At 41.4% G+C, this 27,903-nt stretch overlaps 1 protein-coding gene across 7 annotated transcripts in view; it reads right to left on the minus strand.

Moving 5' to 3' along the window:
* The window catches only part of RIC1 (RIC1 homolog, RAB6A GEF complex partner 1), an 84,564-nt gene that overhangs the window by 31,887 nt on the left and 24,774 nt on the right, over positions 1 to 27,903 (minus strand). For 2 of the 7 annotated variants that reach the window (XM_014517284.2, XM_006018375.3), the window contains exons 4-15: positions 24,016 to 24,123; positions 22,462 to 22,604; positions 21,851 to 21,987; positions 20,336 to 20,427; positions 16,860 to 16,948; positions 15,209 to 15,353; positions 14,242 to 14,290; positions 6,595 to 6,747; positions 6,056 to 6,259; positions 3,286 to 3,324; positions 2,892 to 3,002; positions 2,003 to 2,092 (exon numbers count right to left, since the gene is read on the minus strand). In XM_014517284.2, coding sequence (XP_014372770.1) covers positions 2,003 to 2,092; positions 2,892 to 3,002; positions 3,286 to 3,324; positions 6,056 to 6,259; positions 6,595 to 6,747; positions 14,242 to 14,290; positions 15,209 to 15,353; positions 16,860 to 16,948; positions 20,336 to 20,427; positions 21,851 to 21,987; positions 22,462 to 22,604; positions 24,016 to 24,123 — 1,360 coding nt within the window. Of the gene's footprint in view, positions 1 to 2,002; positions 2,093 to 2,891; positions 3,003 to 3,285; positions 3,325 to 6,055; positions 6,260 to 6,594; positions 6,748 to 14,241; positions 14,291 to 15,208; positions 15,354 to 16,859; positions 16,949 to 17,677; positions 17,800 to 20,335; positions 20,428 to 21,850; positions 21,988 to 22,461; positions 22,605 to 24,015; positions 24,124 to 27,903 lie in introns of those variants that run through there. The other 5 variants (XM_025197550.1, XM_025197551.1, XM_025197553.1 and 2 more) reach the window with 5 other exon arrangements.

Genomic DNA, 27,903 nt, shown 5'->3' on the forward strand with positions numbered 1-27,903 from the left:
GGGAAAGAAGTTGTGTATCAGGAGAAAGGTAGCAGAGAAAAGTTAGGGGAATGTTATGTAGGGGTGCCAGTTAAAACTCCCTCCACCAACCCCCAGTACTTTAAGTTATATCATAGTGGAACAGCTCTGACACCTCCTTAACATGCCTTGTCTTTCCACTGTACCTGAGAGGATGAAGTACACAGTACATGTACATCATGCTGCCAAAACATTTAATAGGAAATAAGTCAAGATAGCCTTGCTTCCTTAGCACTGGGCATTGAACATTATACAGCAAATAATTTAAATCTCTCTCTCTCTCTCTCTGTCCAAAGCAATAACATTGCATTGCGACAGAACCAAAGGAAACAACAATTCCCGTGAATCAAAGAAATGCTAAAAGTTGTCCACACAGATCAGTTGTTATACCCAAGAGAGCATTTTGGTAAAATATCTGCAATAGTTGTTAATGAGAAAACAGCCCCCCACTACTAGTAAAAGTTGAAGGCACTGTGGGAGAGGTATCTGTCTGCATTCAGAAGCTCAGCCATGTCACTATTTGCAAGAAGAAACATCTTTACACTTCCACAGATGAAACAGTACTATTTTACACAGATCTAAGAATCTAAAATTGAGCAATAACCCCCCTTGTAAGAGGCTGCGATCTATTCTAAATGGAATAACCTGTCTGAGTGAAGAATGAATTACAGTGACTATTGAGTGTATAGCTAACCATAGCAACAAGCTTATCTCAGCATGGACTCTCCCAGGCTGTCCACCCCTAATTACATGTTCCAGACTGCTCTGAAACACATTGAAGACTGGTGTTTTACATATGACAGCAGCTGAATGCCCAGAAGTGTCCTCTCCAGTGCATTTCCAGATGTGGAGCACACAAATAGGAGCATGCTTTGGGGTCTCCAGGATAGGATATACTACCACTGCAGTGGATACATATTCTAAGGGCATGCCATGTAACCATACCCATACAATACCACATACTCTTACATGAATGATTTTCAGGGTTTGTGTTCATAATGGGAGAATTCCAGTCCCTTGATCTCAAATCATTTCTAAAACAAAATTAATGATAAAATATTTAGAAGAGCCCTACTTCCTACCTACAAGGAGGAATGTAGAGAAAGATTAATGTTCCTTTCTAGGATTTTCTATTCTGATCACCTGCCAAAGAATCTCATACAATAATTTCTATATCAATGGCTGGAGGGCCGCACCCAGAGAGTCGTGGTGGATGGGTCGGTTTCGACCTGGAAGGGTGTGGGAAGTGGGGTCCCACAGGGTTCGGTCCTTGGACCGATACTCTTTAATGTCTTCATCAGTGACTTGGACGAGGGAGTGAAATGTACTCTGTCCAAGTTTGCAGATGACAAAGCTATGGGGAGATGTGGACATGCCGGAGGGCAGGGAACAGCTGCAAGCAGATCTGGACAGGTTGGACAAGTGGGCAGAAAACAACAGAATGCAGTTCAACAAGGAGAAATGCAAAGTGCTGCACCTAGGGAGGAAAAATGTCCAGCACACCTACAGCCTAGGGAATGACCTGCTGGGTGGCACGGAAGTGGAAAGGGATCTTGGAGTCCTAGTGGACTTCGATACGGTATCATCTAGACCCAGCACACTTCCCTGCTTATGCAGGGGGTTGGACTCAATGATCTATTGAGGTCCCTTCCGACCCTAACATCTATGAATCTATGAGCCATGACAATACCTATATAGCAACAGACACACACACCTTTGTTAGCATTTAAAACTGTCATTTTCCCAAGGATGATAAACATGTTAACCTGTCTTAACAAGACAAGAGTTCTACTGTAAATGAAGAACTTTTCCAAAAGGACCAAAACTAGCTGTGTCAAAATGCTTCCAAAAAAGCACTGAACAAAAGGAACCCACATAGGTTGGTTCCTGCAGATCCAAGTTTGTTGTCTTTTTCTTTGTATTAGTGTTGAACATGCCTGCTGTTTAAAACAAGATATTAACTTTCAAGAAACCACTGTCTTACCTCTTCTTGACGGTCATTTAAATTATAGCACGCAAGAACAATGAAATCATTCCACCAGGCTAAGCCACCTGTCACAACCATATTTTGCTCCTTAGAATAAAGTGAAAAAGAACAAGTCAGCCAGCATATGTTTCTTACAAAGTTTTCAAAAATCACTTAAAATATACATAGAAAAATACAAGAATAAACACATGCACACACAATATATATAAATATATAGAGATATAGAAATAGATAATAGGTACATTCTCAAAAATTTCTGTAAGCTGCATATAAAGCTTTGCTGTTTATGATGGTCTATCAATCTTATGTAGGTCTATGAAATATCTAGCAGTAATTCACTTCTTACGAATATGGCCTGCAGAGTTTTCAGAAGCATATACACAATCAATAAAAACTACGCAACAAAGCGAACTTCTTCCAGTTCATCAGTTTACTGGTACCCTTCAAGTCTTTTTAAGCACTTATGTTCCCACAGTAAGCCACAATTAGCTATTTTGAGTTAGGTCACCTAAAGTTAGGTCACACACTCTTACAGAAGACCTGTTGTTTAAGATGTTCAGACGTTGTTAAGCATATGTAACTTCCTTATTCTGATAGAGGGCACCTTATTCAGACGCCGTTAAGCATATGTAACTTCCATATGCACGTAGGAGTCTGCCTTGAGACACTAGGATTTGGGACTTGTAGCCACAATTCATTATCATATTGTCAAAGATATTTCAACTTATAGTATTATTCGTGCATTTTATATATAGAAGACCAGCTTCCTTAGTACAGAGGTTCCTTTGAAAATACAACTTGCTTAACCACACAAATAAACAAAACCAGTCCATAAATGTTCAAAGTATCTTTTTCATAAGCCTGCACACATTTAGATAGCACTCACCTGGGTAATGTTTCCAAACAATTTCCATTTTTTGGTGAGTAAAGAATAATGTGCAAAACCAAATTTGCCAACAACAGCTACATTCTGTCCCAGCTTGTCAATGGCTGAAAACTTTGCAGAGAAAAGAAATTAGAAGACTTGCTCAAATACTAAAAAAGTGAACTTCTGTCCAAGCAGATTATAAGCAAAATCACAGTATTCAAGTTCAAATTTACAAAGTGTCTGAGTAATATTCTCTACCATCTTTTTAAATGTATTTTTCTTTTAGAAATAAATATCAGTGACCAGTACAATGGCACTTCTGATAGAGGGTACCTTATTACATGGTTCGGCAATTATTAAAAACAAAATATTTATATTTTTCATCAAACAATATATTTTTAAAATAACTCACCCTTATAGGCCAGTTACTCTCTAGGTATGTACTGTGAATCTAAAAAAAATGTTATAGAAAATTATATCAAAAGTAGGTTGAAGTGATAGCATAGTGTCTTACACAAATGTCGACATCTATTTTTTCTTCCAAATTTCTTCTATAATATTCTGACTTACACTCAGTCGTTTGTCCTTTTCACTACCTCATTCCTCTTTTATCAATTCACTTTAGGATCACATAAATATTATGGTTTCCTTTGACTGAACACATTTTACTATAATTTGAAGTAAATTACAGCAAATTAAAGCAGGACAACTTGCTGGAAATAGCATTTTATTCATAATATTTAAGCTTTAACATTCCAAGTCTGGGATAAAAAAAATAAACAGAAAGCTCTCCTTTTTTCTTCAAAAATATTTTTTGTTTTCTGATTTCCCTTTTTTAAAACCAGGGCTGTCCAACTTCAAAGTAGCTGGGGCTTCACAAGGGCCCTGGGCTGCACACCATAGGGACCATATGCTACAGGGGCCTTGCACCTTTTGGGCTCCTGGGACCCCCACAGCATGCAAGCACTACCAGTACAAACATTCTCCCCTACTGTTGGGACAAAAAGCTTACCAGGCCTCCTCCAGCCATGCTGCCCTGCCTTGAAGACTCCGGCTGCTGCCACAGAAGCAGTGGGGAGAGTAGCAACTGTAGGCTGCATTTTGACACTTGTCAAAACAGCTGTTTTTCACTATATTCAGTGACTCTTATTTTGCAGTATTATGTCTGAGCTAACTTAAAATGAACATGGTAAAATTCTACTGGCAGGAATACAAATTGCAGCAGCCTAGTGCCAGGAAGCTCATCTAGAAGTATAGCTAAAGGGAAAGTTAGCATCTTGCTGTCCTAGTCTGATCTATGGCCTTAATGGCCAAATGCATCTCTTGGTTAATTATCTAGCTCTTTCAATCCACTGTCAACTTATACTCCAGACAAATTAATATTCAGAAAGGAATAATTAGTAGGTTTCTTTTTTATTAAAAAGTCAGCAATTTGGCAAAGGAAGAGGGATGATAAATACAAGATTCTTCATTCCCATTTTTTATTCATAAGGACACTACCCATAATTTCAGGCCAAATCGGAACGATACTTATAATACAGCAGATAGGTGACTTAGGAACTGGAGAGTTGGCCTTTAACTTCTAAATTCTTTTCATATGAAAACAACCTGTTTTTGCAAGGGGCTACCACAGAACCAACCCCTCCCCACACCTAAATAGGTGGGAAGACACAGGTAAAAGTAGCTAAAGCTAAAATGCTCAATGCAACTAAGGAACACAAACTCTTCTATCAAGATCAAAATGTTAGACACTTAGCTGCTGTTTAGATAGACTTTACTCATTAAAACTGTACACTAACTGTCCATAAGATGATCTAATAGCTCTTTATGAGAAGGAAAAAAGCTAACGAGAACTATTTTGCAGAACTCAGTCCTGTCCTGTAATTTTCGAACTCTGGAAAGGTTTAGGTAACAGAAGAATCTCTTTGGTTTAGGTACACACAAGAACATTTAAACCCTTTTCATGAATGAAAGCCTATTTCTTACAAGCAGTATAGCCATTAAGAAGAAACTGTAGGGGAGAGAAATTGAAAAAAAAATGCTCAGTTTCAAAGGATGGAAAAACTGTTAGCAGTATGGATCAAAGTTTGAAAGCGTTGAACCCTGATACAGATGCCAGTGCTCAATGCAGACAACAACACTCATTCAAGGATTTAAACCCTGAAAACAATTCCACTGAAGTGTCATTCCCACTTCTGATGAAAACTGTACTCTATAGACAGAAGCATGAGACTATGAAAAATTATGGATTCAATGTTACCTAAACTGTTCCTTGAACTGATGGGAAGGTGGACTGAGCACTCTGGACTTTAATCCTTTAGAAAAAAGGCTCTTCTTGCAAGCTGCAGTACTTTAAAGGGAAGTGGTTTGTTTGAATTCTTTATCTACTTTAAGTATATATTACCAGAAGTCTGAAGCAACGTGAAAGAGCTAAAAGTGTTTAAAAAAAAGTTTGTATAGACAAGAACATGGGTGACTGGTGCTGCCTTTGTGGGGGCATATGCCCACCCTTCGACCAGTCCCACCAACTAGAGGGGGGGGGGGGGACCCCGGGGGAAGGGTACCCCGTGGGCAATCCTGAAAACCAGGCGGAGGGGTCCCCCGCAGGCGATCGTCTCCCAGAAGTGGCTGCAGTGATCGGCCGGCACTTGCAGGAGGGGCACTGGAACTCCCACCTGCCCCACCCCCCCCATTACCCAAGTGGCTAGCACAGCCTATCAGGGGGTGCACCAGCGCTCTCAGGGGGTGCACGTGCACCCCCTATGCATCACCCCTGGACAAGAATCTAGTACGTGTTCTATAAAGAAGTATTTCTTGTATCTTAACAGTTCCCCACCCTTCAAACTGGGAGAGAAATTATACATTGGGGGAGGGAAGGGAGAGGGGAAATAGCCTTTTTTCCTTATGAGGTCAGAATTTTGTTTTTTTTAATCCCTTTATTGGCTAGGATGCAAATACACAGCTGGAAGACAAGGATGGCCAATTTTTTTTTGCCTTGGTTAAGAAAAGATATTGTGTGGGAACACACAAGAAAAAGAGATGAAGGAGGGAAAACATCACACTATATGGAACAAATACAGTATTTGCAGATGGATAAGAAAAAGAAAAAAAAAGATGCCACGAGGTTCACTTAATGTTAAATAATTATGAACATGCCATGTGAGTAATGAAGAGAGAATTACCTGTACAACATGCCAATGTCTGTGTCCTAATAAAGTGCTTAAACCCTGAGACACTAAAATTCCATCTGCAAATGTGGCCCTTTCCCTGATGCATTTATGGTCTGAGTGTGCTGAAGTATTTCTGGGATTCTGGGCCTGCGTTGCATCCCCACAGTTCAAATACAAGCGATCTTCTCCTTGAAGAAGGACCTGCTCCTGGTTACTCTACATAAAAAAGACTCCCAGTTACTATGCAGAAAATAAATACCATGCTTCATTTAACACAGTCCTACCTTATATAATTAAGAATATTTTTCCATCTTTGACATCAGCGATACAAACATGATGCAAATAGAGGGTGATCTTGTTTTCAAAACATCTGACCTGTAAATGCACACACTTCCTTTCATTTGTGTTATTAGAGAAGCATGTTTAAGACAAAAGTAGTAAAAAGGCCAATTTAGCTGTTGGGAAACAGATTTAAAACCTGAAAGTCTAACAGAAAAATAGATGAAATCTGGAGACAGTCTCTAAAACAGAAATTATCTATGAACACTTACCATGCAAGGGTTAACAGTAAGTGCACTCTTGATGAACTGAAATTGCAGAATACCAGACTGACAAGCTTTACTCTTTGCATCAGTCTCGCATCCCACATTCTGAGAACAACTGCCATCGATCACCCACAGGTGATATCCTTCTGAACCCCAGGTCTGAACACATGCAAAACAAGGAAAAATAATCCCCATCAATTTAGACCTTCAGAGAACAAGTGATGTAAGAACATTTTGCAAAAGATCACTGCTCTGATCTGGTCACAAGACTAACAGAGAAATGCTATATTTTGCTCTTCTGAAATCAGCAACTCCAGCAGAAGCCATATAGTTGGCAGTGAAGATACAAGGAACTTAAACTGGCCACTGAAGTTCTCTCTTACACAAAAGCTAGAAAACAGTATTTGGAGAAAGAGGCTACAGAATCCATAACCTATACCTTTAAAAGGAAGTGAATAAAAGAGTCATTTGTTAAACTTAAATCTCCTAAAATATTAATTACCCATTTTGGCATATACTTTTTTTTTTTTTTTGGAAGCCATTTTCAACAGATCAAGTATCATCAAAAGCTGAAAAATACTTTCTTTAAGAGTACAGATTTACATAGATACTGCATCACTCAACAGAAGTGCAAGCAACTAAGAAACAAACTATGAAAGAAAGTCAAAGAAGCATCACTAATACCAACTTCTGAATGTGGTGCTGTTTTGACCATCTTGTACTTGAAAATAGATTCCTTAACAACTAATGTGTTTGTCACTACAAGGCAGTCTAAGCAATACCACTTTGTGAATATATTTAAAGATACTACACATTGGCAGCACTGACTGGAGGAAAAGAGTTTACTGGACACTTCTGTAGAAACAGACATATCCCTTGCCAAATGTATCTTAGGAGGCTAAAAGGTGGTACACACCAATAGTGAGAGATGAAGTCAACCAGCCATTTAGTCTACAGGTGCATTACAGACCCAAACCACTGCTGAATCAATGGGATACAGCCAGCCAAAGCTAATTTATATTAAAAAAAATCATTTGCAGCACTGCATGACATTAACAATATGATGCAGCTCAATGTAGCCAAAATAACGCATAGGTACTTCAGTTTGTAAAACAGCTCCCAGCTGATTTCTAGGAGACTGCAAAGAGCTCACTGGAGTACAAACAGGAGTGTGGTGCATGACAAATGCTGTTTACATCAGACACGTTTTCAGTAAGTCTACAGTGTTTCAGCCTGCAATATGCTGGGAAAGAGGCTCCCCACTGCCTCAGACATCCTTCCTCCTGCCACTGATTATTTCCTTCTTTAAGACGCCTTCAGCTCGCTTGTCTTAGGTAAGCGTACAGATCCTTGTCCATTTTTCCCTTCAAAGGCAGAGATGCATAGTGCTGCTGTTACTTTTTGAACAGGTGTCAATTTAGGTGCTCAGGTGACAAACAGTTGGAAAAAACAAGGAAATGCATATAAATTCCAATTTATTCAGCTAGCTCATCAGACTTCAGAGCCCTAGGTCTAATGCAATCTGTGCATCATGTGTTTGGATGAGAAAAAATAGATTAGAGCAGGGGTGGGCAAAATATGGCCCACAGGATGGATTTGGCCTGCCAGGCACTTTCATGCGGCTTGTAGCACCCCCCAACAAACTGCACCCCGCTGAGCCCTTTCACCCATGTGGATGGGAGTGAGGTGCCCACATGTACAACCTCCCAACATACCTATTGGGCCTTGCTCCCACCCTCTGCCCAGCCAGCAGCTTCCAGGCAGGGCTCCTGCTGCAGCCAGAACCTGCTCGCTGGGGGCAGCAGGTAGGGAAGCGGTGTGGCTTGGGGAGGAAGCTGCAGCTGGGTGGAAGTAGAAGCGCAGCATGGAGCCTGCACCCAGAGGGGCAACAGGAGTGCAGAGCTTAGCTGGGCAGGGGGGGCAGGGAAAGAATCCCCCACACACTCTTCCCATGGCATGCAGCCCAGCTGCTGGCAGCAGCAGCAGGCAGGGAGGTCAGGGCACTTCCATCACAGGGGCTCCATGCCGCGCATGCCACACACCTGCAGATGCGCACTCGCAGCAGGAAAGCCCCATACTGGACTCCACGGATAAGCAGAGGGCAGGGCTCCCTCCACTCTTGGCATAGTCCGGGGAACCATGTAGCAGGGAGTGGGGGAAAGCAGCAGGCTCCAGTGCAGAGCTTCCCCTGCTGCAAGTGCTGGAGCTGCAGGCGCACAGCAGGGCCCCAGCGATGCAGCAGGCTCCACTCCCTCCCTCTGTGCACCACTGGCCAGAGCTGCGTCTGCACTGGGCATGAGCCCCCTGACCTCTCTGCCTGCTGCTGCTGCCAGGCAACAGGGGCTGCACGCCACGGGGGAAGTCTGTGGGGGGTTCCTACACCACCCACCCTTCCTCACACCCACACCCTGCCCCCACAACCCCATCAGCATTACAGTAAACTCTCTGGTAACCGGCACCTTACAAGCCAGCACGCTCTGTTAACCATAAAGCCGGCTTGTAAGGAAAAGTGAAACCGGAAGTGCCCACTGTGGCACTTCCCATTTCTCTGAGCCCCAACAGCCCGGGGCAAAGCAGCCTGTGCTGCTGAGCCCCCACGGCCTGCGGGCATAACAGGCTGCGTGGGACTGTGAGCGGCCCATCTCCCTGTCCAGCGGGGCCCTTAGTCGGCAGCCGGGGCTGCTCAATTAACCAGCATATTTTGTTATCCGGCATCCCCCATTCCCAGGGGATGGGAGATAAGCTTTTACTGTACATACACCCCAACATACCCTATGACCCCCTACACAGCCACACTCTCACAACTCCACCACACACTCCCACACCTCACCACACACACACACACACACACACACTCTCTCTCTCTCTCTCTCTCTCTCTCTCTAAAAGAGTGACACTTTATTTCTGAGTTATTATGCAGTCCCTTCTATATACAGCACACAATCACAAGTCATGACAAATATTTTTTGTAATAAAATGAAAATATTTTATAGTAGGTGTTTGACTTCGTGTATGATTTGGTTTTTTTCTGGTTCTAAGATGGCAATGCCTCCTCCCAGAAGGAAGGGGGGCAGCAAGGAGAGGGACTTCTGGTAGCAAAGGTCAGGGGTTAGGAGGCAGGACTTCTGGTCCCAATGTAGTGGCCAGGGTAACTGTCAAGGGGTGGGGCTACCTACGCAGCCCAAGACAGCTCAAACTTGTTAAGCAGCCCTCCGCTCAAAATAATTGCCCACCCCTGGATCAGAGAGTACTTATAGCAGGCTTGTCCAACATGCAGCCCGCCAAGTCATTTTCTCAGGCCTGAGGTCCCTCACTCAGAACAGGCGGGTGGGAGAGGGGAGGGGAGCTACTCACCCCCGCAGGGCCAGGCTCGCAGGACCTCCCACATCACGTGAGCCGGGTCCCGCCACCGCCCTGAGGGCTGCAAGGCATGGGGCTGCCCTGGCCACACCTGACGGGACAAGCTGGGGACAGCACCCACTTTTACTTGTCTCTGGCTCGGCCCCTTGCCCCAGGCATCCCTCCCACCTCCCAGGACCCACTGGGCTCGGCAGCCGCGGGGCAGGAACGGGACACAGTGCCCGACACAGGCAGTCAGCAGGGCAGCCCCGGGGGGTCCTCGGCAGGCAGAGTCCTGGCATGACCTCTGCAGGGCGAGGTGGTGGGAGCCGGTTTCCACCAGGCTCTGGGCTCGCAGTGCTGAGGCCACCGGGGCTGCACGCGTGGGCAGCCAGGCACCATGGTGAACGGGGCTGTGCGGGTGAGCAGGCAAGGGGCTGCAGTGCAGTGGCTGCCTCACTCCAGCCCCCCTCGGGCAGTGCCGGCTCGTGGGCCTGCGCTGCTCAGGGGCGGCCTGGGTGGGGAGGGGGGGATTGTCACTCCCCGAGGCTGGGCCAGGCGCTGCTCTCCTGCTGCAGCAGCTGCCTGCGCCCTCCCGGGGGCCATTTGCCTTCGCCACAGGGAAGCGCAGAGGAGCGGAGTGGCCCATGTTCCCCTGAGGCCTTCCCCCACCAGGAGCTGCCCTGGGCAGACCAGGCCCGAGACCCTGCCAGGCTGGGAACCGGCTTCGCTCCTGCACTTCCACCATCCCCCTCTCACGCGTTGGCTGGACCCCAGCCACGTCTGCCCAAGTGCTGCCAAGACTTTGGGCAGCAGTGTTGCTGGTGTAGGCAAGGCCTGGGAAAGCAGTGGCATAGGCAGCCCCTTGGCCTGCATGACAACACCGGCTACATCAGTTTGGTCACATATTTTAACACAGCTGTCAAATATCTTCTGGGGCTGCCTTCAAATGGTGGTCGTAGTAGGCAGAAGGGGGGCCCCAGCTGTTGGGATGGCTGGTCCCGGGCATCATTTTGTGTAACTAGCTGAGCACAGGTGGGGGTTTATGCCAGTTTTGCCTTATTTCAGGCTTGTCCGACATACGGCCCGCAGGGTGATAAAATATGAATATGGCTTGCCGGCCCACTGGGTAATAAAAAATTCATGATCCGGCCCCACATTCAAAAAGGTTGGACGCCTTTGACTTATAGTGTATAATCCTTTCCTTTGGTCAGGACAGTCTCCTTCAAGTCTTGTAAAGAGCTCAGCATACCACTGATAAAGTACTGCCCTGTAATTCAAGACGGTGACAACCTGGTGCCGAGTGTAATAACTGTCATAATGGGTTAGACCAGGGGTTGGCAAAATGGCAGATCTGGCTGGTGGCCAGACTCCATTTCCCAGCAGCCCCTGCCCGCATGGCTGGGACTAGGTTCCATGGAGACCCCTACAGCAGCTATGCTGTAATAGCATGAGGCTGGGGTTTCCATAGAGACCGGCCCCAGCTGTGCTGGAAGGGCCCAGGTCAGGCCACAGAGCTGCTCCAGAGCCCGGCTGGGATCCTGCAGCCGTGCCAGTACAGTCCAGAGCAGGGGCAGAGTTAGGCTGCAGATCGTGGCTCTGCCCCAGCTACAGACTGCGCTGTCACTGCTGCAAGATCCCAGCTAGGCTCCAGAGCAGCTCTGCACCCTACCACGTGCCCTGCCAGCACGGGCGGCATTATGGGGGGTTATAGCCACCCCAAAATTGCCTGTAGCTACCTGTAGCCACCCCTCTCAGTAGCACTGCTGCCACTGCCTGCCCCACACAGGCAGAGGAAGCTGAGCCCACCCCACTCCCACCCGCAGCACAGTCCCCGCTCAGCACCGCCACCAGGAAGAGGCTGATGCTGCTGCCTTCCAGTGCTGTTGGGGCTCATCTCCACAAAAACCATGGCCCCACATTATCACAGCATGGCTGCTGCTGGGGTCTGCATGGAAACTGGCCCCAGTCACATAGGCAAGGGCTGCTGGGAAATGGAGAAACTGCTGGCCGGATCCGGCTCGTGGGCCAGATTCTACCCACCCCGGGTTAGATTAACAGTCCATTTAGCCAAGTACCCTGGTGCAATGTTTGGCTGTTGATCCTGTCCAGAAGGGCAGCCTGCCTGCATTTCCTCTGCCATGTCCCTGCCCAGACTGGCTCGATAAAGTATCGCGTACAGCTTGTGCCCCAGCAAGGTCTGGATGTAGCATGTGGGGAGGGAGGTGGTCCCAGACTGCCGCGCCCCCATGCAGCCAGCACCAGGGGATGCATAATGCAGATCCATGGGGCAATTCTGGCTTCAAGTCATATCTTTGACATCCCTGATACAGTGCCTCCTCACAAAGTTGGGATACTTAATCCTGGTTTGCTCACAAGCTCTGCCTCTGTAGCTTCTTAGCTCAATCTCTGATTAGATTTATGCCAAGTGTACAGAAGACACTAGGACAGCAGTTCTCAACCTTTTTAGATGTAAGGTGTCCCTTCAGAACTTTTCTGAATTGAGCAGCACCCCATTTAAAAAACTAACTAAATTTATTACGGTCCTTACCTCCTTGCCAAAGGGCAGGGTGGCAGTGGCAAGGGAATGGAGAAGCAGGGGCTAAGCCTGCACTTATCTGCTTATCTCCTCATACCTTGCAGTGCCCTTTAGAGAATTTTGTTGTACCCCTGAGTACTCCAGCACCCTGGCTGAGAATCAGCACACTAGAGCTTCAGGAGTTGTTCCCTAAAATCTTATTGTCCATGTCAACACTTGGACACACACTATATTTGAGATTTCTGGTATTTCTGCCTTCTCATTGCATTAGTTATACTCTGGAGGTTCACTCCCCAGAGCAATTAGTAAGCATGTGATTGGATTAGATGATTCCTCACAAACACTAGTAAGAAACAACTGAACACAACAAAAATGTCTGGTGTTTCACTGTAGGGATGGTGCACAAATACCTATGGTATAGGCAGTAGTTTTGAAAACTATGCAATAGGCATTTCCTCTCCTGTATTTGTGCCAGAAATCACAACTGCAAGACTGCGAATATGCTAAAGTAGTACTCTTGAAGAAAGATTTTTTCTCACTTTTGTGCTTCTCAAAATCTAAGATGCATTTTGCAGAAGAGGACAATTTACTAAAAGCAGTGAAAAAATATTAAAATAAAACGTATTGGCTGCATAAACACCTCTATCACTTTAGTTAACCTGCAAAAACATCTCTCAGTACTTTTGACATGGCATTCCTTGAAATAGACATTCTGTTAGACTCCAGTTATATTTGCCCCCTTTGAAGAAGTGCACTACCAACACTGATCATTACAAAACCTAAAATAAAACTCCTGTCAGTGCATTATCTACATTGGTAGGAAATAAGCTCAGATACACAGATATTCTCTCTCCCAATTCTATAACCCTATTTCATAAACAGGAATAGAAAAAAAGTCAGAGTTTCCGAGAATGAGGAATTAACTTAAGATAGTCAGAAAACTTATTGGGCATATCATTTTTCTAACAACATAGAGATAGATATTTTACTATATTGTAATTAAGAGAAGATGAATCTTAATTTTTTTTTTTCCAAATAAAACCAACTCTTCAGTTAAGCAGTATAAGACATTCCACATACAGCGGAGAATTCTGCTCTTCATTTTATAAATATGTACGGATTTGATTAAGAATACTGTAATAGGATTCCACAACAATTCAAAATTCAGTCTCAGCAGAATCTGTTTTAGTTGCCCAGTTTTAAGATGAGCAGAAACTAAGACTATAAAACCAGCTGAAGAGTTTTGAAAAGAGCTTTAAGGAGGGGAGAAAAAAAAAAAAAAATCAGACTTATGGTTCTGTAGTTTGTGTCATAGTTTCATAGTTTCATAGTTTTTAGGGTCGGAAGGGACCTAATAGATCTTCTAGCCCGACCCCCCGCCAGGGCGGGAGAACAACAAAAGAACCCTAAACAAAAAACGGGACTCAAATGAGTCCAGCCAGGTGTCAAAGTATTCTGCCTCCTTTATTAGGCCGAACTACAAGAAATAAGGATGAACATTGTGGTCTGACTCCTTAATATTAAAAACAATACCAAGAGAAGGAACTCATCCACAGTTACGTATGCCTACCAAAACCAAAAACTCAACAATGGGTTTAAGAAAAGCTGGAAGTTTGAGTTTCTTCTGAACAACTAATTTGGTTTTAAAATGTAACCAAGGCATATTTACTGAACTCAAACATGTGAAGCAGCTATTTCTTTCCTCCTCAATCTATTCTAACACAAGTATAGTTATCCAGACTTCCTACTGCGTTATTGTTTACAATCAAACTTACCATAGAGCTGATCTTTAGAGGATCTTTTTTGGTACCATCAGACCGATATCTAAAATGGAACAACAGGCTCAGTTTGAAAACAGTTCCAGGGGGGTGGGGGGTGCTCTTCCTATTTCAGCATTGTCCTATGATTTACTTTTTCATCCATGGCTCAGACTATAAGGTCCATCTGGTTCACATTACTGCTTAAAACACAGTAAATTATATGTAGTATATCACTTTAGCTCATGTTTTTCAGTGCAATGAAGGCTATTAAAATGTCAGCATTCTTCTTCCAAACAGCATGAAGAATTTTTAATACTCTTTTCCTTTTAAGCTTTAAGTGTCTTTATTGTCCTTTATCGTGTCTTTGTAGCCAGCAAAAGAAATCAAGAGGGCAGTATATTACTAGTTCCAAAGCATTCCTCACTTTTCAACTGTGTTTGTTTTCTGTTGTCGACAGAAACACAAGCTAGAAAACAAATATCTGGAGGCATGATTTGGCCATTTTAGCCTATGTACACCTGTGCAAATAATCTGGGAGAATTCTGCCAAGTTTTTCTATCAGGAGAATAAACCTATCTGGAGATGCCTGGACAGACATTCAAATGCTGGCCCCCTGGAGAGCCAAGAGCTTGCAGTGCCAATTCTGCACAGCCCGGGAGCCCTTGTGCACACATCTCAGAATGCTCTGCAGCCTCCTTCAGTCTGCCTGGCGACAGATGGCATCAGAGCACAGAACAGCCTTGATTGTCTCAGTCAAACTGCATCACAGGCCCCGTCTCCCTGCCATTTTTGCTCTGGGAGAAAAGTTTTAAACATCTGTATACTCATTGTTTCTCCTAGGAGAGCAGCAACTTTCACAGAAGAAAAGGAATGGCTGTACATAACGAAGTATTGCCTAAGGGCTAAGAAATCAAATACAAAATGATGCAGTGGGAACAAAAAAGGACTTATGTGCATTCTCACATTAATGAAGCATACTCACGCAAAATCTCCCCCCAGAGTACAGATAAGTTGGGCACCAAAAACACTCCATAAGGACAGGCCTCCACATTCCCAGGTAACCATAACAACACAGCTGTCAGGAGACCACCTAATCAATTTAACAGGTCCTGTTTTGTTCCAAATATCTGTTAAGAAACAGATAAAAATATCATATAAACAAAACTTTTCTACTGCTTTTACCAGGGTATACAAAAAATGCCATGTTTGTCTTAAAGTTTGTTAGTTTTATTTGTCAAGTTATATTCTTTGCTGCTTTATAAATCTCAAGAAATATCAGATATGAAAGATTCACAGGTTCTTGAGAAGGTGTGCTCATTATAGGAAATCCTCTTAGCATTATGGAAAAAAAATTAAAAAGTAAGGGAACAGGACTGTCTAAGAATAAAGCCTAGAATTCTCTACAATTCTCCTAAGATGATCTTTGAAAAAGTAGTTTACAGATGCCTTGAGGCCTCCATCTTATGCAATCCATGCTTACTCAGCAAACCCTCTCTGGTTTTCCCTGACCTTGGCAGCATTACAAAATTCATTTTTTCACATGAATGACTTGCTCTTGAAACATTTGTACTAGGTACAAATATGCATGTCTGATGCTGAAGGGCACATTTTACTTCGTCTCTCTCACCCCCAGGTCACTATAATACTTGTAACTACTGCAAGGTAAATTCCATTGTCTATTGATGCTTAAGTAAGTAACATTGCAAAGGAGTCAGCTGAGATGTGTTAGACTCCTGGCTCATTTTTGCTGAGATTTGTGGGACCTTATAAGATTTTTCTATAAAAATACAGAAACTGTGCTAGCTGTTTTGGGCTCACTGAACAAATTCCTATCATTTGAACATATACATTTTCTCAGAAAGCAATACAGAAAAAGTATTTGGTTCTGCATGCATAACAAGAGAGAGGAAAGATAAGAATACAGCGAGGATATTAACTCCTATATTCCAAAACTGCATCCAAATACAATAATCAAACTATGTCTAGAGTTTGGTATTCTTTAAAAATTGTACACCATAATTAATGCACTTTATTGTTGTAAAGAAAATCTAAAGGGAGGAGTTAAGGCAGCTCTAACAACAGAACACAGTTCTCCTCTACAATTCTAATGTTATTTCTTAGTTGGCCAATAGAAGAATTTAAGTATTAAGAGGTTTTATGTGCAAAATGCTATTTAAAAAAAGGAAAAATACCAAACTAGCACTCCCTTTAAAGTCCTATATAATGAATGAAAAACTCATTTGCAAAATGAAACTTCAAGTATATTCTCAAACTGGCAATTTAAAAGTAAACAGTTGATCAATTCAAAAAGGCTGAAGTAAAACCCTGTATTAAGAACACCACTTACTATCACCAAAAATGAATGTTTATTAGCATTGGATAGTACAGAAAATATTATTTTACACCTGAAACTACAAAATGCATTAAAAAAAATCTATGAGCAGAATAATTTAAGTTATCACCAATAACAACAGTTTCATTTTTAAATGCTGTTAGGAAATCACTTTGCATAAAATTACTAAAGCAGTACATCGATGCTTTAATTTTTCTTGCAACAATTTAATTTTCAATAAAATCTGTTTGAACTTCATAACAGAACTGAAATCAAAATTAGCACAACAAAAAAAACTCACCAGGATATTGTTTTGGTGTCAACTCCAACTTATGAGAAAACTGCATGGCTCCTGTGGTGTTGTCTATTGTATAAACCTGCACAGAGCCACTGGAAGAGATGACAGTCCTTTTAGACATCTAATCAACTCATACAATCTACCCAATTGTTTAATAAAGGTCTTCCATTCACAAGAGTGTCTAATTCATAGTTTGTATGAAACTATTTATTTAAAAGTACATTTAAAGATAGATAGCCTAAAGGTTGTGTTTTTGATAGGTTAATTCCTACAAAACAGTGTTTCTCAACCTTTTAAGTAGCAAGTACCCCCTAACTTATTAACATTTTCAGAAGTACCCCAACACTCAATTTTCCAGGGGAATTTATATTTACAGACTAACGTGTGCCATATGTTAGAAGAAGGGCTGTGTATATAAGGCCGTGATATGACAGATGTCTGGTCTACTGTGGGTAGGGTTGCCACCTTTTACAACAGGGGTGCACAACTTGAGTACATACCTGGGCTAGAGGTGATGTTGGCCAAAGCTAAGAGGGCTGAACCCAGTGCCGCGCAGTGTGGCATGCCAAATTATTACTGGGGAATTTAAAGTACCACACAGTGCGTGGCATACCAAATTTTGCCATAGTTTTGAGAGAAGGAAGGGGGGAGGGGGAGAGACAGAGAGAGAGGGGGGAAAAGAAGGCAAGAGAGAGTGTTGGGGTATCAGCATACCCCCTGCCTGTGTCTTGCGTACTCCCAGGGGTAAGTGTACCACAGGTTGAGAAACTATGCTACAAAAGAGAAAGTAGTTAGGATATTAAACCATACAGAAAACTTACCTATTTTAAAACCTAACTTCTTAAAAGGCATAGAAAACAAACTAGTAGAGGGTTCAGGCAGTAATCCTAGAGCACCCTGGAGACCAACATGTTGTCAGCTAACTTCTAAAACAAGCTTGTGAAATCTGTTTATAAAAAAGAATTTTCCAAGAAATGTGGTATAGAACCCAACAAAACCAGCTTATGAAAGCACTAATGAAATAAATACTGTTTACCTCACTAACAACAAAGGTATGATCCAAATGTTTACACAGATTCCGAATTCAGAAAAATCACCAGAGAGCCATTTTCATTTGATGCACTATTTACCACAGTGAAGATGTTCATTTTGAACCACCCCAATTAATATGAAGATTGCTTTATTAAACAAAAAAGCACTTTAAAGAAACGCTCACTCAAAATCCCATAAAAATGAATAGAAAAAAATTACAGCAATTTAAAATGAATGCCCAAAATATTATAATTGAACACATATTCAGACAGCCCAATTTCTGTAATCTGTTCTAAAAACAGCAATGGTAAAGGTGTGACACAATAACCACATAAGAAGACTGACTTGGAAAAGGAGAAAGAGGAAAATGGGGAGAGATAAGAAATTAGCAGAGCAAAAAGCATGTTTATCTTCAGCATTTCAACAATAAAAGGTATCCAATCACCTAGGAAACTGCCAACATCTTTCTTCTGAACCTATGCTCTACAAAACAGAGAAATCTGTCAGTGGCTCTTAGTGTTTCCATCTTTAGTCATGTATCAACATTATTCATTTTAATAAGGCATATTTTTCCCAAACCAATCCTACTTGGACATTGGGAAGTTTCCTCCAGTCTTATTTATGGATTTCAGACTGGAAATGAAATGGAAGGAGTTACCAACTGGGAATTAGTCTCTCTCTTCCCCATGACAGCAGTATGCTTCTCAAATACTTCTGTATTTACTGGGAGAATATATACACATTATAATAATGCATAATATATAATACACATGCATATAGAAGAAAGCTCTTTAAAATAACACAACAGAAAATAAATTTGTTTAAAGCCCAAATATTTAAAGCAGAGCGTGATATATAATATACAGCATGAAGCAGAACATGCCCTTCAGGAGGAATAAGAGTTTTCAAGATTTAGCAAGAGCTGATATTTTAGTCATTAGGAACCTTGTACTTTTTTCCCTACCTGGAAAAACTCTGTGGGGGGAAAAGTTACAGGAATTAATTATTGTCCACTAGCGTGGTTAAAAGTCCCTATCATTTACTCCAAAGACTGTCTTCTATCCAATACACAGAAAACTGGAAATACTGTTTAGAGCCTTAGCAGCAAGATCCTCAAGGTTTCAATCTAAGAACTTCTGTATAACCTTAATTTGTGTGGTTTCATTTGCACTAATAAAAATGCAATGCTACTACCTTATGATTTAAAAAAATGTTTAACAATTTCTCTCTATATAAAATTGTTATTTAATTATAACAGCAAAGGGCAAGCAGCAAGAGAGGAAATTCAAAGAAGGAAAAATGCTACTTATCCCAGAGAAGGGGCGCTATTTTACACGGAAAATCTTTACTTCTAAGTGTGTTTACTCTTAAGATAAGCAGAGAAAGCAATAGCTGCTGTGTCCCATTAACGTACACATGCCACATCACTCAAGAAATGCCAGGACAGCTCTGATGAAATGGGTAAACCCTAGAGTGTAAGGAACATTGTAAAGGATTTAACATACCAATTTCTGAGCAGAGAGGGAACAAAGAGAACGTCCTGGTGACCAAAACAGCCTAACTTTAATTTATGTCATTTGCTATATTAATGTTCAAGAAAAACATGCTGTACCGATAATACTTCCCACATGGTCCATTACAATGAACATGCTGAGGTTGAACTTAATTTGTAATGGTGTCCATGGCATATCCCGGAAGCCTACAAATTTGTTTCTTTGTTTTTTTAAAACATTTATTTCAATACTATGCCCAGTTCTGGTACCCACACTTCAAAAAGGATCTAGAAGAACTAGAGAAGGTGCGGAGAAAGGCAACAAGAATGATTAGTGGTATGGAGAGGTTTCCGTGCGAGGAGAGACTAAAGAGGCTAGGCCTATTCAGTTTTGAAAAATAGACACTTGAGGAGGGACATGATAAAGGGTTTGCAAAATACTAAACAGAGAAGAAAAAGTAAATAGGGATTTATTATTTATCGTCTCTCTCAGTTCAAGATCTAGGGGATTACAATATGAAACTGGTAGGCAGTAAGTTAAAAACTGAAAAAAGGAAGTTATTTTTCACATGGCATATAATTAAAGTATGCAACTCATTGCCAGAAGATGTTGTGGAAGTTGACAGTTTAGCCAGATTCAGAAAGGGACTGCACAAATTCTTGGAGGAAAGGGTATCAGTAGCTATTGAGCATGGGAGTTAGGGATACAGCCTCTGAATTAAAACTTCCTAGACCTTAAATGTTTGAGGCTACAAATGAGTGGGGAACAGTGTAAAAAACTCTAGTCATTCACTCTCCCTTTCAGCACCTACTCTCTGCCACTGTGTGACACAGAATGCTGGGCTAGATGGACCTATGGTCTGACCCAAGCAGCACTAAATAAAGGACCTTAATTTCTATTAAAAAACCCCAAAGCTTTCCTACCACACCGTTAGAATAGCAACATAGAACTTACTTGGTACATCCAAACGCCATTAATCTGTATTTGTTATTTACCGCCACACAAGTTCCATCAGCTACATCTTGTGCCCATACACCATGGAGCTGCTGCAAGGAAAGAGTTGCGAAAAAGGAAAAAAAATGATTTTACTTAAAACAGTATGTTCATTTGCCAATGGGAGCCCAATCTGAATCTTTACATACATGCACCTTCCACTGAGCTCAATGAAATGACCAGCAATCACTTAAATCAGTGAACTTTCTATAAATGGGTGTCTGCAGTCATGGGCACAAAAGAATTTAACCTGCAATATATTTAAAGTGCTGAAGTTTCTTTCAAATACAGAAAAAAAAGAACACTATGCATAGAGGTGTCACAATACTTTTATTTTTCCTGATAATTGCTACTTATAAATGCAGAACTCTTACAGCTGAGTAATATCAAAATATGTTGCCCTCCTCTAGTGGAAACAGAGTTTCGAAGCAAAGGGTCATATTGAGACAGATCTGAAGGCAGATCTTTATTCATTATAAAACCCAGGAAAAAACTGTAAAAAAGTTTTACCCTTACTAATTAAAACAACAAAATCTAACACAAGAAATATCAATGCGTTAATATTGGGCAAGTCTATACACAACTGAATGCTAGGGAACATCATATCACTAGCCTGCTAATGTAGGATAAGTGACAAGTGAAAAAAACGATGCTGCAGAACAGGTAATTCTAACAGAAATACTCAAATATACAGTAAAGTGATAGGCACTTCTAAAAGCACTAAAATTTTTATAATAGGAGAAACCACCTATCCTATTATCCCGAGATTCTAGTTGGTAACAAGGGGCATTTTTATCCATACAAGCACCTGGCGCTGCAACACTTACAACTGTATAAGCAGCAAAATGCGCATCAGCGCTGACAAAATGGCAGCAGTGTGCTTTTGAACTAAAACATATCAGAGGTGCTTTAGTTCAAAAGCACATCGCCACCATTTTCTGCGCACTGACATATATTTCACCACTTATACAACTGCACGCAGCACAGTTCGCTTCAGCTCATCCACAGAGGAGCCTTGATTAATAGAGTCTGCTCCTGAAGCTGCAGATCTATGGCACGTCATGGGACAAATAGTATGTGTATAGACGTCCAAGAAGTCAGTCAAAGGCAGGAATAAAGGGCATGAAAGATCCTGAGTGTTAGATCCTGAGCTGCTGAAAACCATCAGAATAATGGACTACAAAAGTGATCATTCCTACAAGTTCCCTTAATATCCTATCCAGTGGCCACCATTATGCTTCTGCCTGCCTTAAGAAAATGACATAGTTCAATTGATTTTTAGGAACAAGTCTGATCCGTTTCACTAATTATCTCATCAGAAGCAGTTCTACAGGATTTAAGTCAGAGAAGTAAAGAGCTAATCTAAAAATGAAAAGAGTTGACTGGAAAATATAAGAAAGAAAAGATGCTCAGTTGTAAAGTGTGAAATTAATACATAGTAAAAAACATAAGGTGCAGTAGGAACAATAAACATACCTCAGCAGTGAATCTACTTGACATTGGGGTAATGAAGCCAACTCTTCCATCATTAAAAACAACAGCAAACCCATCAAGTGTTTCACAGTATTCCATATCTCTGATATGCACATTTTCAAAGCCCAAAAATGAACCTGCTGAGGAAACATGAGCAATGATTAAAAGGTGTCAGCATGGTCATACTGTTGGCCAGTATTTAAACTTTCAAGTGAAGAAGAACATGGTTTATGTGAAATAATTAATGTTGCCATCATTCTGGCTAATTAAACACTGCAGTATGAATTAATGTAAATATTAAAAGTAACAAGAGAAATGTATGGTACTGTGTAATGTTTTAAAATTGCAAAGCACTAGTAAATAAACAGCACAGAGTTGTCTCACCAACAAGCAAACCCAATTGAGGCTCTGATTGCTTTATTAATACAAAACCTTCCAGGTAATCAAGACTACTGTATCATCTTTGGGTAACGTACCAAGGCCAGACTGCCTATATACTGGATATAGAAAAGAAATGGAACTCTTTCCTCACTTGTGACAGCAAAGAAAACATCACTTTAAATTAGTTTAGGGATATTTGCTCTAGTGTTTAACCAGCATAAAGAAAGAAGTACCTCGTGAAGACTGCAGGTCAACAGAAAATGGTACTGTACTTAAGTTGATGGCCTTCCTTCCATTTGTCATACCATTCCAATGAATAAGATGGAGCAGTCCATCAGCAGTAGCAACAAGTAGATCTTCCTGCATAGACTGTAAACTGGAAAAAAAGGCATTTGTTTCTCTTCAGAAATGGGCAGCCTAGATCAGTCTCTCAAAAAGGTCAACTATTTTACCAGAACACCACTCTCCCTATAGCAGCTGAGTGCATGTGTCCTGAAGAAATTATCTGAAGTGTCCTTGAGGCTTGAGGGGATAAGCAGATAAGCACAGGCTCAGACTTGTCCCTACTTAGCTGATCCCTCACCCCCACTGCCCAGCCCCTCTGCAAGATAGTAAGCACTATAATATATTCATTTGTTTTGTGAGTTGAACAGCACCCAATTTAAAAAAAGTTATAAAGGGGTGCCTCAAGTCTAAAAAGGTTGAGAACCAGTGGGATAGGCAGAAGCATGGTAAGCTGTGCAAAGAGAAACATCTTTTCGGGGGGGTTGGACTCGATGATCTATTGAGGTCCCTTCCGACCCTAACATCTATGAATCTTCTAGGTCATGGTGGGCAAAATGTGGCCTGCAGGCCAGATGTGGCTCCCCCCCGCCCTCTCTTTTGCTTCCCGGGGCCCCCAAGCCATTTTATCTGGCTCGCGGGGCCCCTAAAACATTTAGAAAATTAATATTAATCTGCCACAGGCTGCCTGTCATGCAGCCCTCGATGGCTTGCCAAAACTCAGTAAGTGGCCGTCCACCCAAAATAATTGCCCACCCCTGTTCTAGGTAAATCATAGACTCTCTCCCAGTTAAAGTTACTGACTGCAATCTTAAAGTAGGGCAGTGCATTTTAAGCAGGTAGCCTTCCCTCCCATCAAGGATATTTTGGAGGTACAAACTAAAAGGTTATTTCAGCAAATGTTTAAAGTCATTTACATATTTCTCTGACCCCAAATTTATTTATTTGATTTACATGCTGTCCTCCTCAAGGAAGGCTCAGGGCAGCTTGAAATAAAAACAAGATAAATTATAACAACAGGATGAAAAAATACCTGTCCCATAAGACAAAAATTCTGGAAGGCGGCAGATACTGACCTCCACATGACAAATGCCTATTTAATGCTGGCATCTTTTAAGTTGCCGGCAAAGCCTCAATTTAAACAAAAAGCACACTAACCTTCTCCACAGAAGAATCAGAAGCATTTCTACAATGGGAGTTTTTTGTTCTATTCTAACTACACTTCTGCAAACCCCAAGAGCAGAGATAGACCTACCTACATCAGAGTTGTATGTCCAATGTTTAATGATGCTGCTTTATCAAAGCATAAAACCCAGTACAAATGAGTCCAAAACAAAGCCTTCGGAGAAATAAGACTCCACTTCACATACACTAACTCTTAATAAGCAACTTATTTTCACCTTATTAGACCTACTGTCACCTTTCTTCTTTAATTCCTGTTTTTATGTTTTTAGACAAGAACTAGTAGTGAGAAACCCAGTAGACCAAGTGATTATTTACCACACCTTGTGATAGATGCTTGCAAATCCAATACTTTCTTCATCTCTAGATTTAACGAAGGAGCACATTGTTCTTCCTTATAATGTGGAGTTCCTTTCATATGCGGGCTTCCCCTACAAAAAAAAAAAAAATCAAACATTGTAATAAACCACATTTGAAAAGGTAACAGTTACAGAGACTCCTATTTCTCAGGGTTTTTTTCTTGAAATATAACAGATGCTTACCTAAAAAGGCCCACTAGTAAAATTAAATGTTTTGAATTCAGATTCTCAGTTTTAGTCTCATAATCCCAATTTAGTCTGAATATATCAGAGCTTTGCTAACAGTTAACAGGACTGTCCACAGCAAGTGACTGAACCTTGCTTATTAGCCAGAATGGGCTCCTATATATGTTCAGGGAGCTGGCCCCAACATGCTGAAAATCCATCGATTAATAGAGTCTGCTGGAGCACGGAAATAAACACGCTCCAACAGACTCTGGTGTCACATGTATTAGCACCCCCACACCGAAAAATGGCAGCAGTGCACTTTGAAGTAAAGCTTGTTCAATGAGCTTTAGTTCAAAGTGCCCTGCCACCATTTTGCAGCACGAGGGATGCTAATACACGTGACACTCGGGCAAGCGCTCGCTAATTAAAGAGCCCCTTGGTACACTACCAAGAATCATAAATTCATTTTACAGCAGAGTAGGCCAATGCATATTAGTTACCCTGCAATAGAAACCACTCCTTGTCTTAAGCAGTAAGGACAAAGCCCTCCATTGTTTAAGGGAAGTTCAAACTGACCTTAGATATGCTATATTTGGCACAAGAAAGTAGCAAGATCTGTCCAGAACCAAACTAAAGGGCAACAACTAAATAATATAGGAGGTTAACAGAAATAGGCAACACTTATCATTGTAAACAAGACTATTTTCTTGCCCATAGATGGTGCACCTGACCCAGACATTACTGTTGAAAAGTTAATATGAATATAAGCCATCAAGGGAAAATGAATTACAGGGTACTCAGAACAAATGGTTGAGAAGAGTTGCAGATTCTGATGGAAACCAGGTGTTGCGGAAGTGACAGGCAAGTATCCCGATAGACTGATATTGACCATTTCTTTCCAACTATTAATTCAATTTGAGACCACTGACTAAGAGCACCTTTGTGCTGAGGACAGTATTTGTGTTGAGGACAATTTTTTCCCCAGGAGGTGAAGAGATGACTCATTTTGCACAGCACTACCCATCATCTGGTAATTTTGTAGTTTCTTCTATCCAGTCTCGCTACTGGAACAAGCAGATTATATGTTTGACTTAAACATTCAAATTCATGTTTAACACTTGCATGGCCTTTACTATACAAATATGCTACCATACAACAAACTGAAGAGGTATGGATGCCAGTAATGTTTAAATGACAATGATCAGCATGCACTTGTTTCCCACTGATATTAGCATATCAACTATAGCTAAGGAAATTTTTTGGAAATGGCTGGTGTAGATACTACACTTTGCGCACACACAACACGACTTCCAAGTGAAGTCTTTTGTAGCTCCCACAGAAATATAGAATAAAAACTTATCTGGACTCAGTTAATATAAAATCATTGTTTATGCAGAAAAGCACAACTGTTGAGAAAAAATATGAAAGACAGAAATTTGGATACGGGGGGGGGGGGGGGGGAGCCGCGGGGGGGGGGGATGAGGAACCCTGCAGCCTGCCCCGCCAGCCCCTGCTGACCTGCCCCCTTCAGCCTGGACCCTGCTCAGCTAGGAGCCACCGCCTCTTCTTCCCAGCTGAGCTGTGTTGGGTCTGTGTTGCTGTTGAGTTGCCCAGGGCAGAGATGCAACAGATGGTAAAAGGGGTGCGGGGGTGGTGTCGGGGGAGCAGAGAGAGTAGGGAAGCAAGCACAAATGCAAGGGGTAGGGGGTTAGTGTGCAGGAGAGAACAGGAGGTGGAGGAGGCAGGAGCTGGGCTCAGGCTGTGCTACTGGTAACTGCTCTGGAGGAGCAAACTGCAGCAGAAGGTTGAGCCAGGAGAGCAGAGGTGGGGGAGGCAGGGAGTGGGGGGACAGGCATGGGGGGATCAAGGGGCAGAGGTGTGGCCCCTTGTGTGTGTGTGTGTGTCCCCGCTACTTTCTCCATTACAGCAGTTTGTGGGGGAAAGGGGGCTGAATTTAAGATGACCACCTTCCACTAGTTAGATTTTGTATATGAAAAATTATAACACATTTATAATTTTCCATGTGTAGAATCTAATTATGGGGTGTTGTCATAAATTCACGGGACGACGGGGACTACCAAAGACATCACTGCTGAAAAAGTTAAATTTTAGCTGCTATGTACAGACATAGCTTTTTTTTAAAACTAATAGGAAATCTCTGTATAACAGAAAATATTATTTCAAGAGGACCATTGGCAAATGATAGTCCTGAAATATATATACCAGTTAGAAGAATTTATGAACTCTATTGGGAATAACTACTGCTTTTTCCAAAGCATAAGAGCAAAAAATAAATTTAGAGTATTTTAAAATATTTTAATGCATTTTATAATGTATTCTCACTGAAAATAGTTCTAATTACTGTATGCGAAACTCCCTAACCAGAAAGATATTTTTCTTATTTAAAATATTAAATAAGACAATATTTAAAAAAAGGCAGTCAAAACTGTACTATGTTCAGAAATAGCACACGTTTCCACAAGTTAATTTTACTATTTAAATCACTCTGACCTTTAAACCATGAATGTGTGATGCTGACAGATGAAGGAAAGAATGTTTGGTTTCTGTTGCCACATCAGCAGCTGCTGCACTTCTCCCTCAATTTCAAGTAAACTGCAGTTATATTTTGCACAAAAATTTAGAGGAATTAAAATGTTCCCCAAAGGCCAAAGAATTATGCACCAGACTAAAAAATATTTTCAGCTAAATTTTACTTGCCTTAAACTGTATAGGTAAAAATGCTCTGATAAGTTAAAAATGGATCCCTGCTTTTTGCTTTTCTTTTTCTTTTAAATAATGCAAAAAGAATCAAAATGTCTTTTCTTGTTTTTCAAGGCTTAACTAATTTGTTTAACTGATGGTCTGTCACAAGGATGTCAAATACCATGAAAGTCAAACTCACCTGGGTTTTTATTCCTTGTTTAAAACATATTTTGATTCTTTAACTTAAATATAACTTAGAAAAATTATCCTAAATTTACATCCAAGAATACTCTGATTATACCTGTGTGATGCAAAGATTATCTTTGGGGAAGGGGGCGCAAGGCAAGAGGTTGAAGTCAGAAGGGCTGGACTTTGATATAAGAATTTGGGGGTTGGGGTATAAAATGGAATTCATTCCTTAAAATAAATACAATTATAGTGCCCTAATGTAGTTTCATTTACTGTCATCTGGATTAGCAAAGACAATTTTAACTGAACAAGCTGAGTTTTAATTTTTCCTATATAATAAAAAACTACTATCTAGCAAATGGGAGAATATTTCTTTCCCAAACCACACCAGCCAAGCTGAAGTCTATTACAAACTTATTTCCTTCTAGAACTTCTTTGTTACCTAATATTCATAGCAACTATACAATAGTTTAATTGCTACTGATAGAGTTGGTGATATTCTAGAGTTTAAAGGTCAAAACCTTTGACCATATTAAGCTTATTCTATTGAATTGGAGACAAAGCTCTATTTGATAGAAGCAATTCATTATTTCTATAAATAAATCTGGCTAATAGTTTTCAGAAGTGCCAGTGACTTAGGAACCCAAGACCCATAGTAAAAAAGTGACATTCAGCAACATTAAGTACTGTACTCCAGGATAGCCATACAGGAAGAATCTTGCAGGAGTTAAAAATCATCTATAATACTTTCAGGGTGACAAGAGTCAAATGTGTGGTTCACTGTGGATGTAG

Source organism: Alligator sinensis, unplaced genomic scaffold (genome assembly GCF_000455745.1).
Source record: "Alligator sinensis unplaced genomic scaffold, ASM45574v1 scaffold392_1, whole genome shotgun sequence".
Classification (NCBI taxonomy): domain Eukaryota; kingdom Metazoa; phylum Chordata; order Crocodylia; family Alligatoridae; genus Alligator; species Alligator sinensis.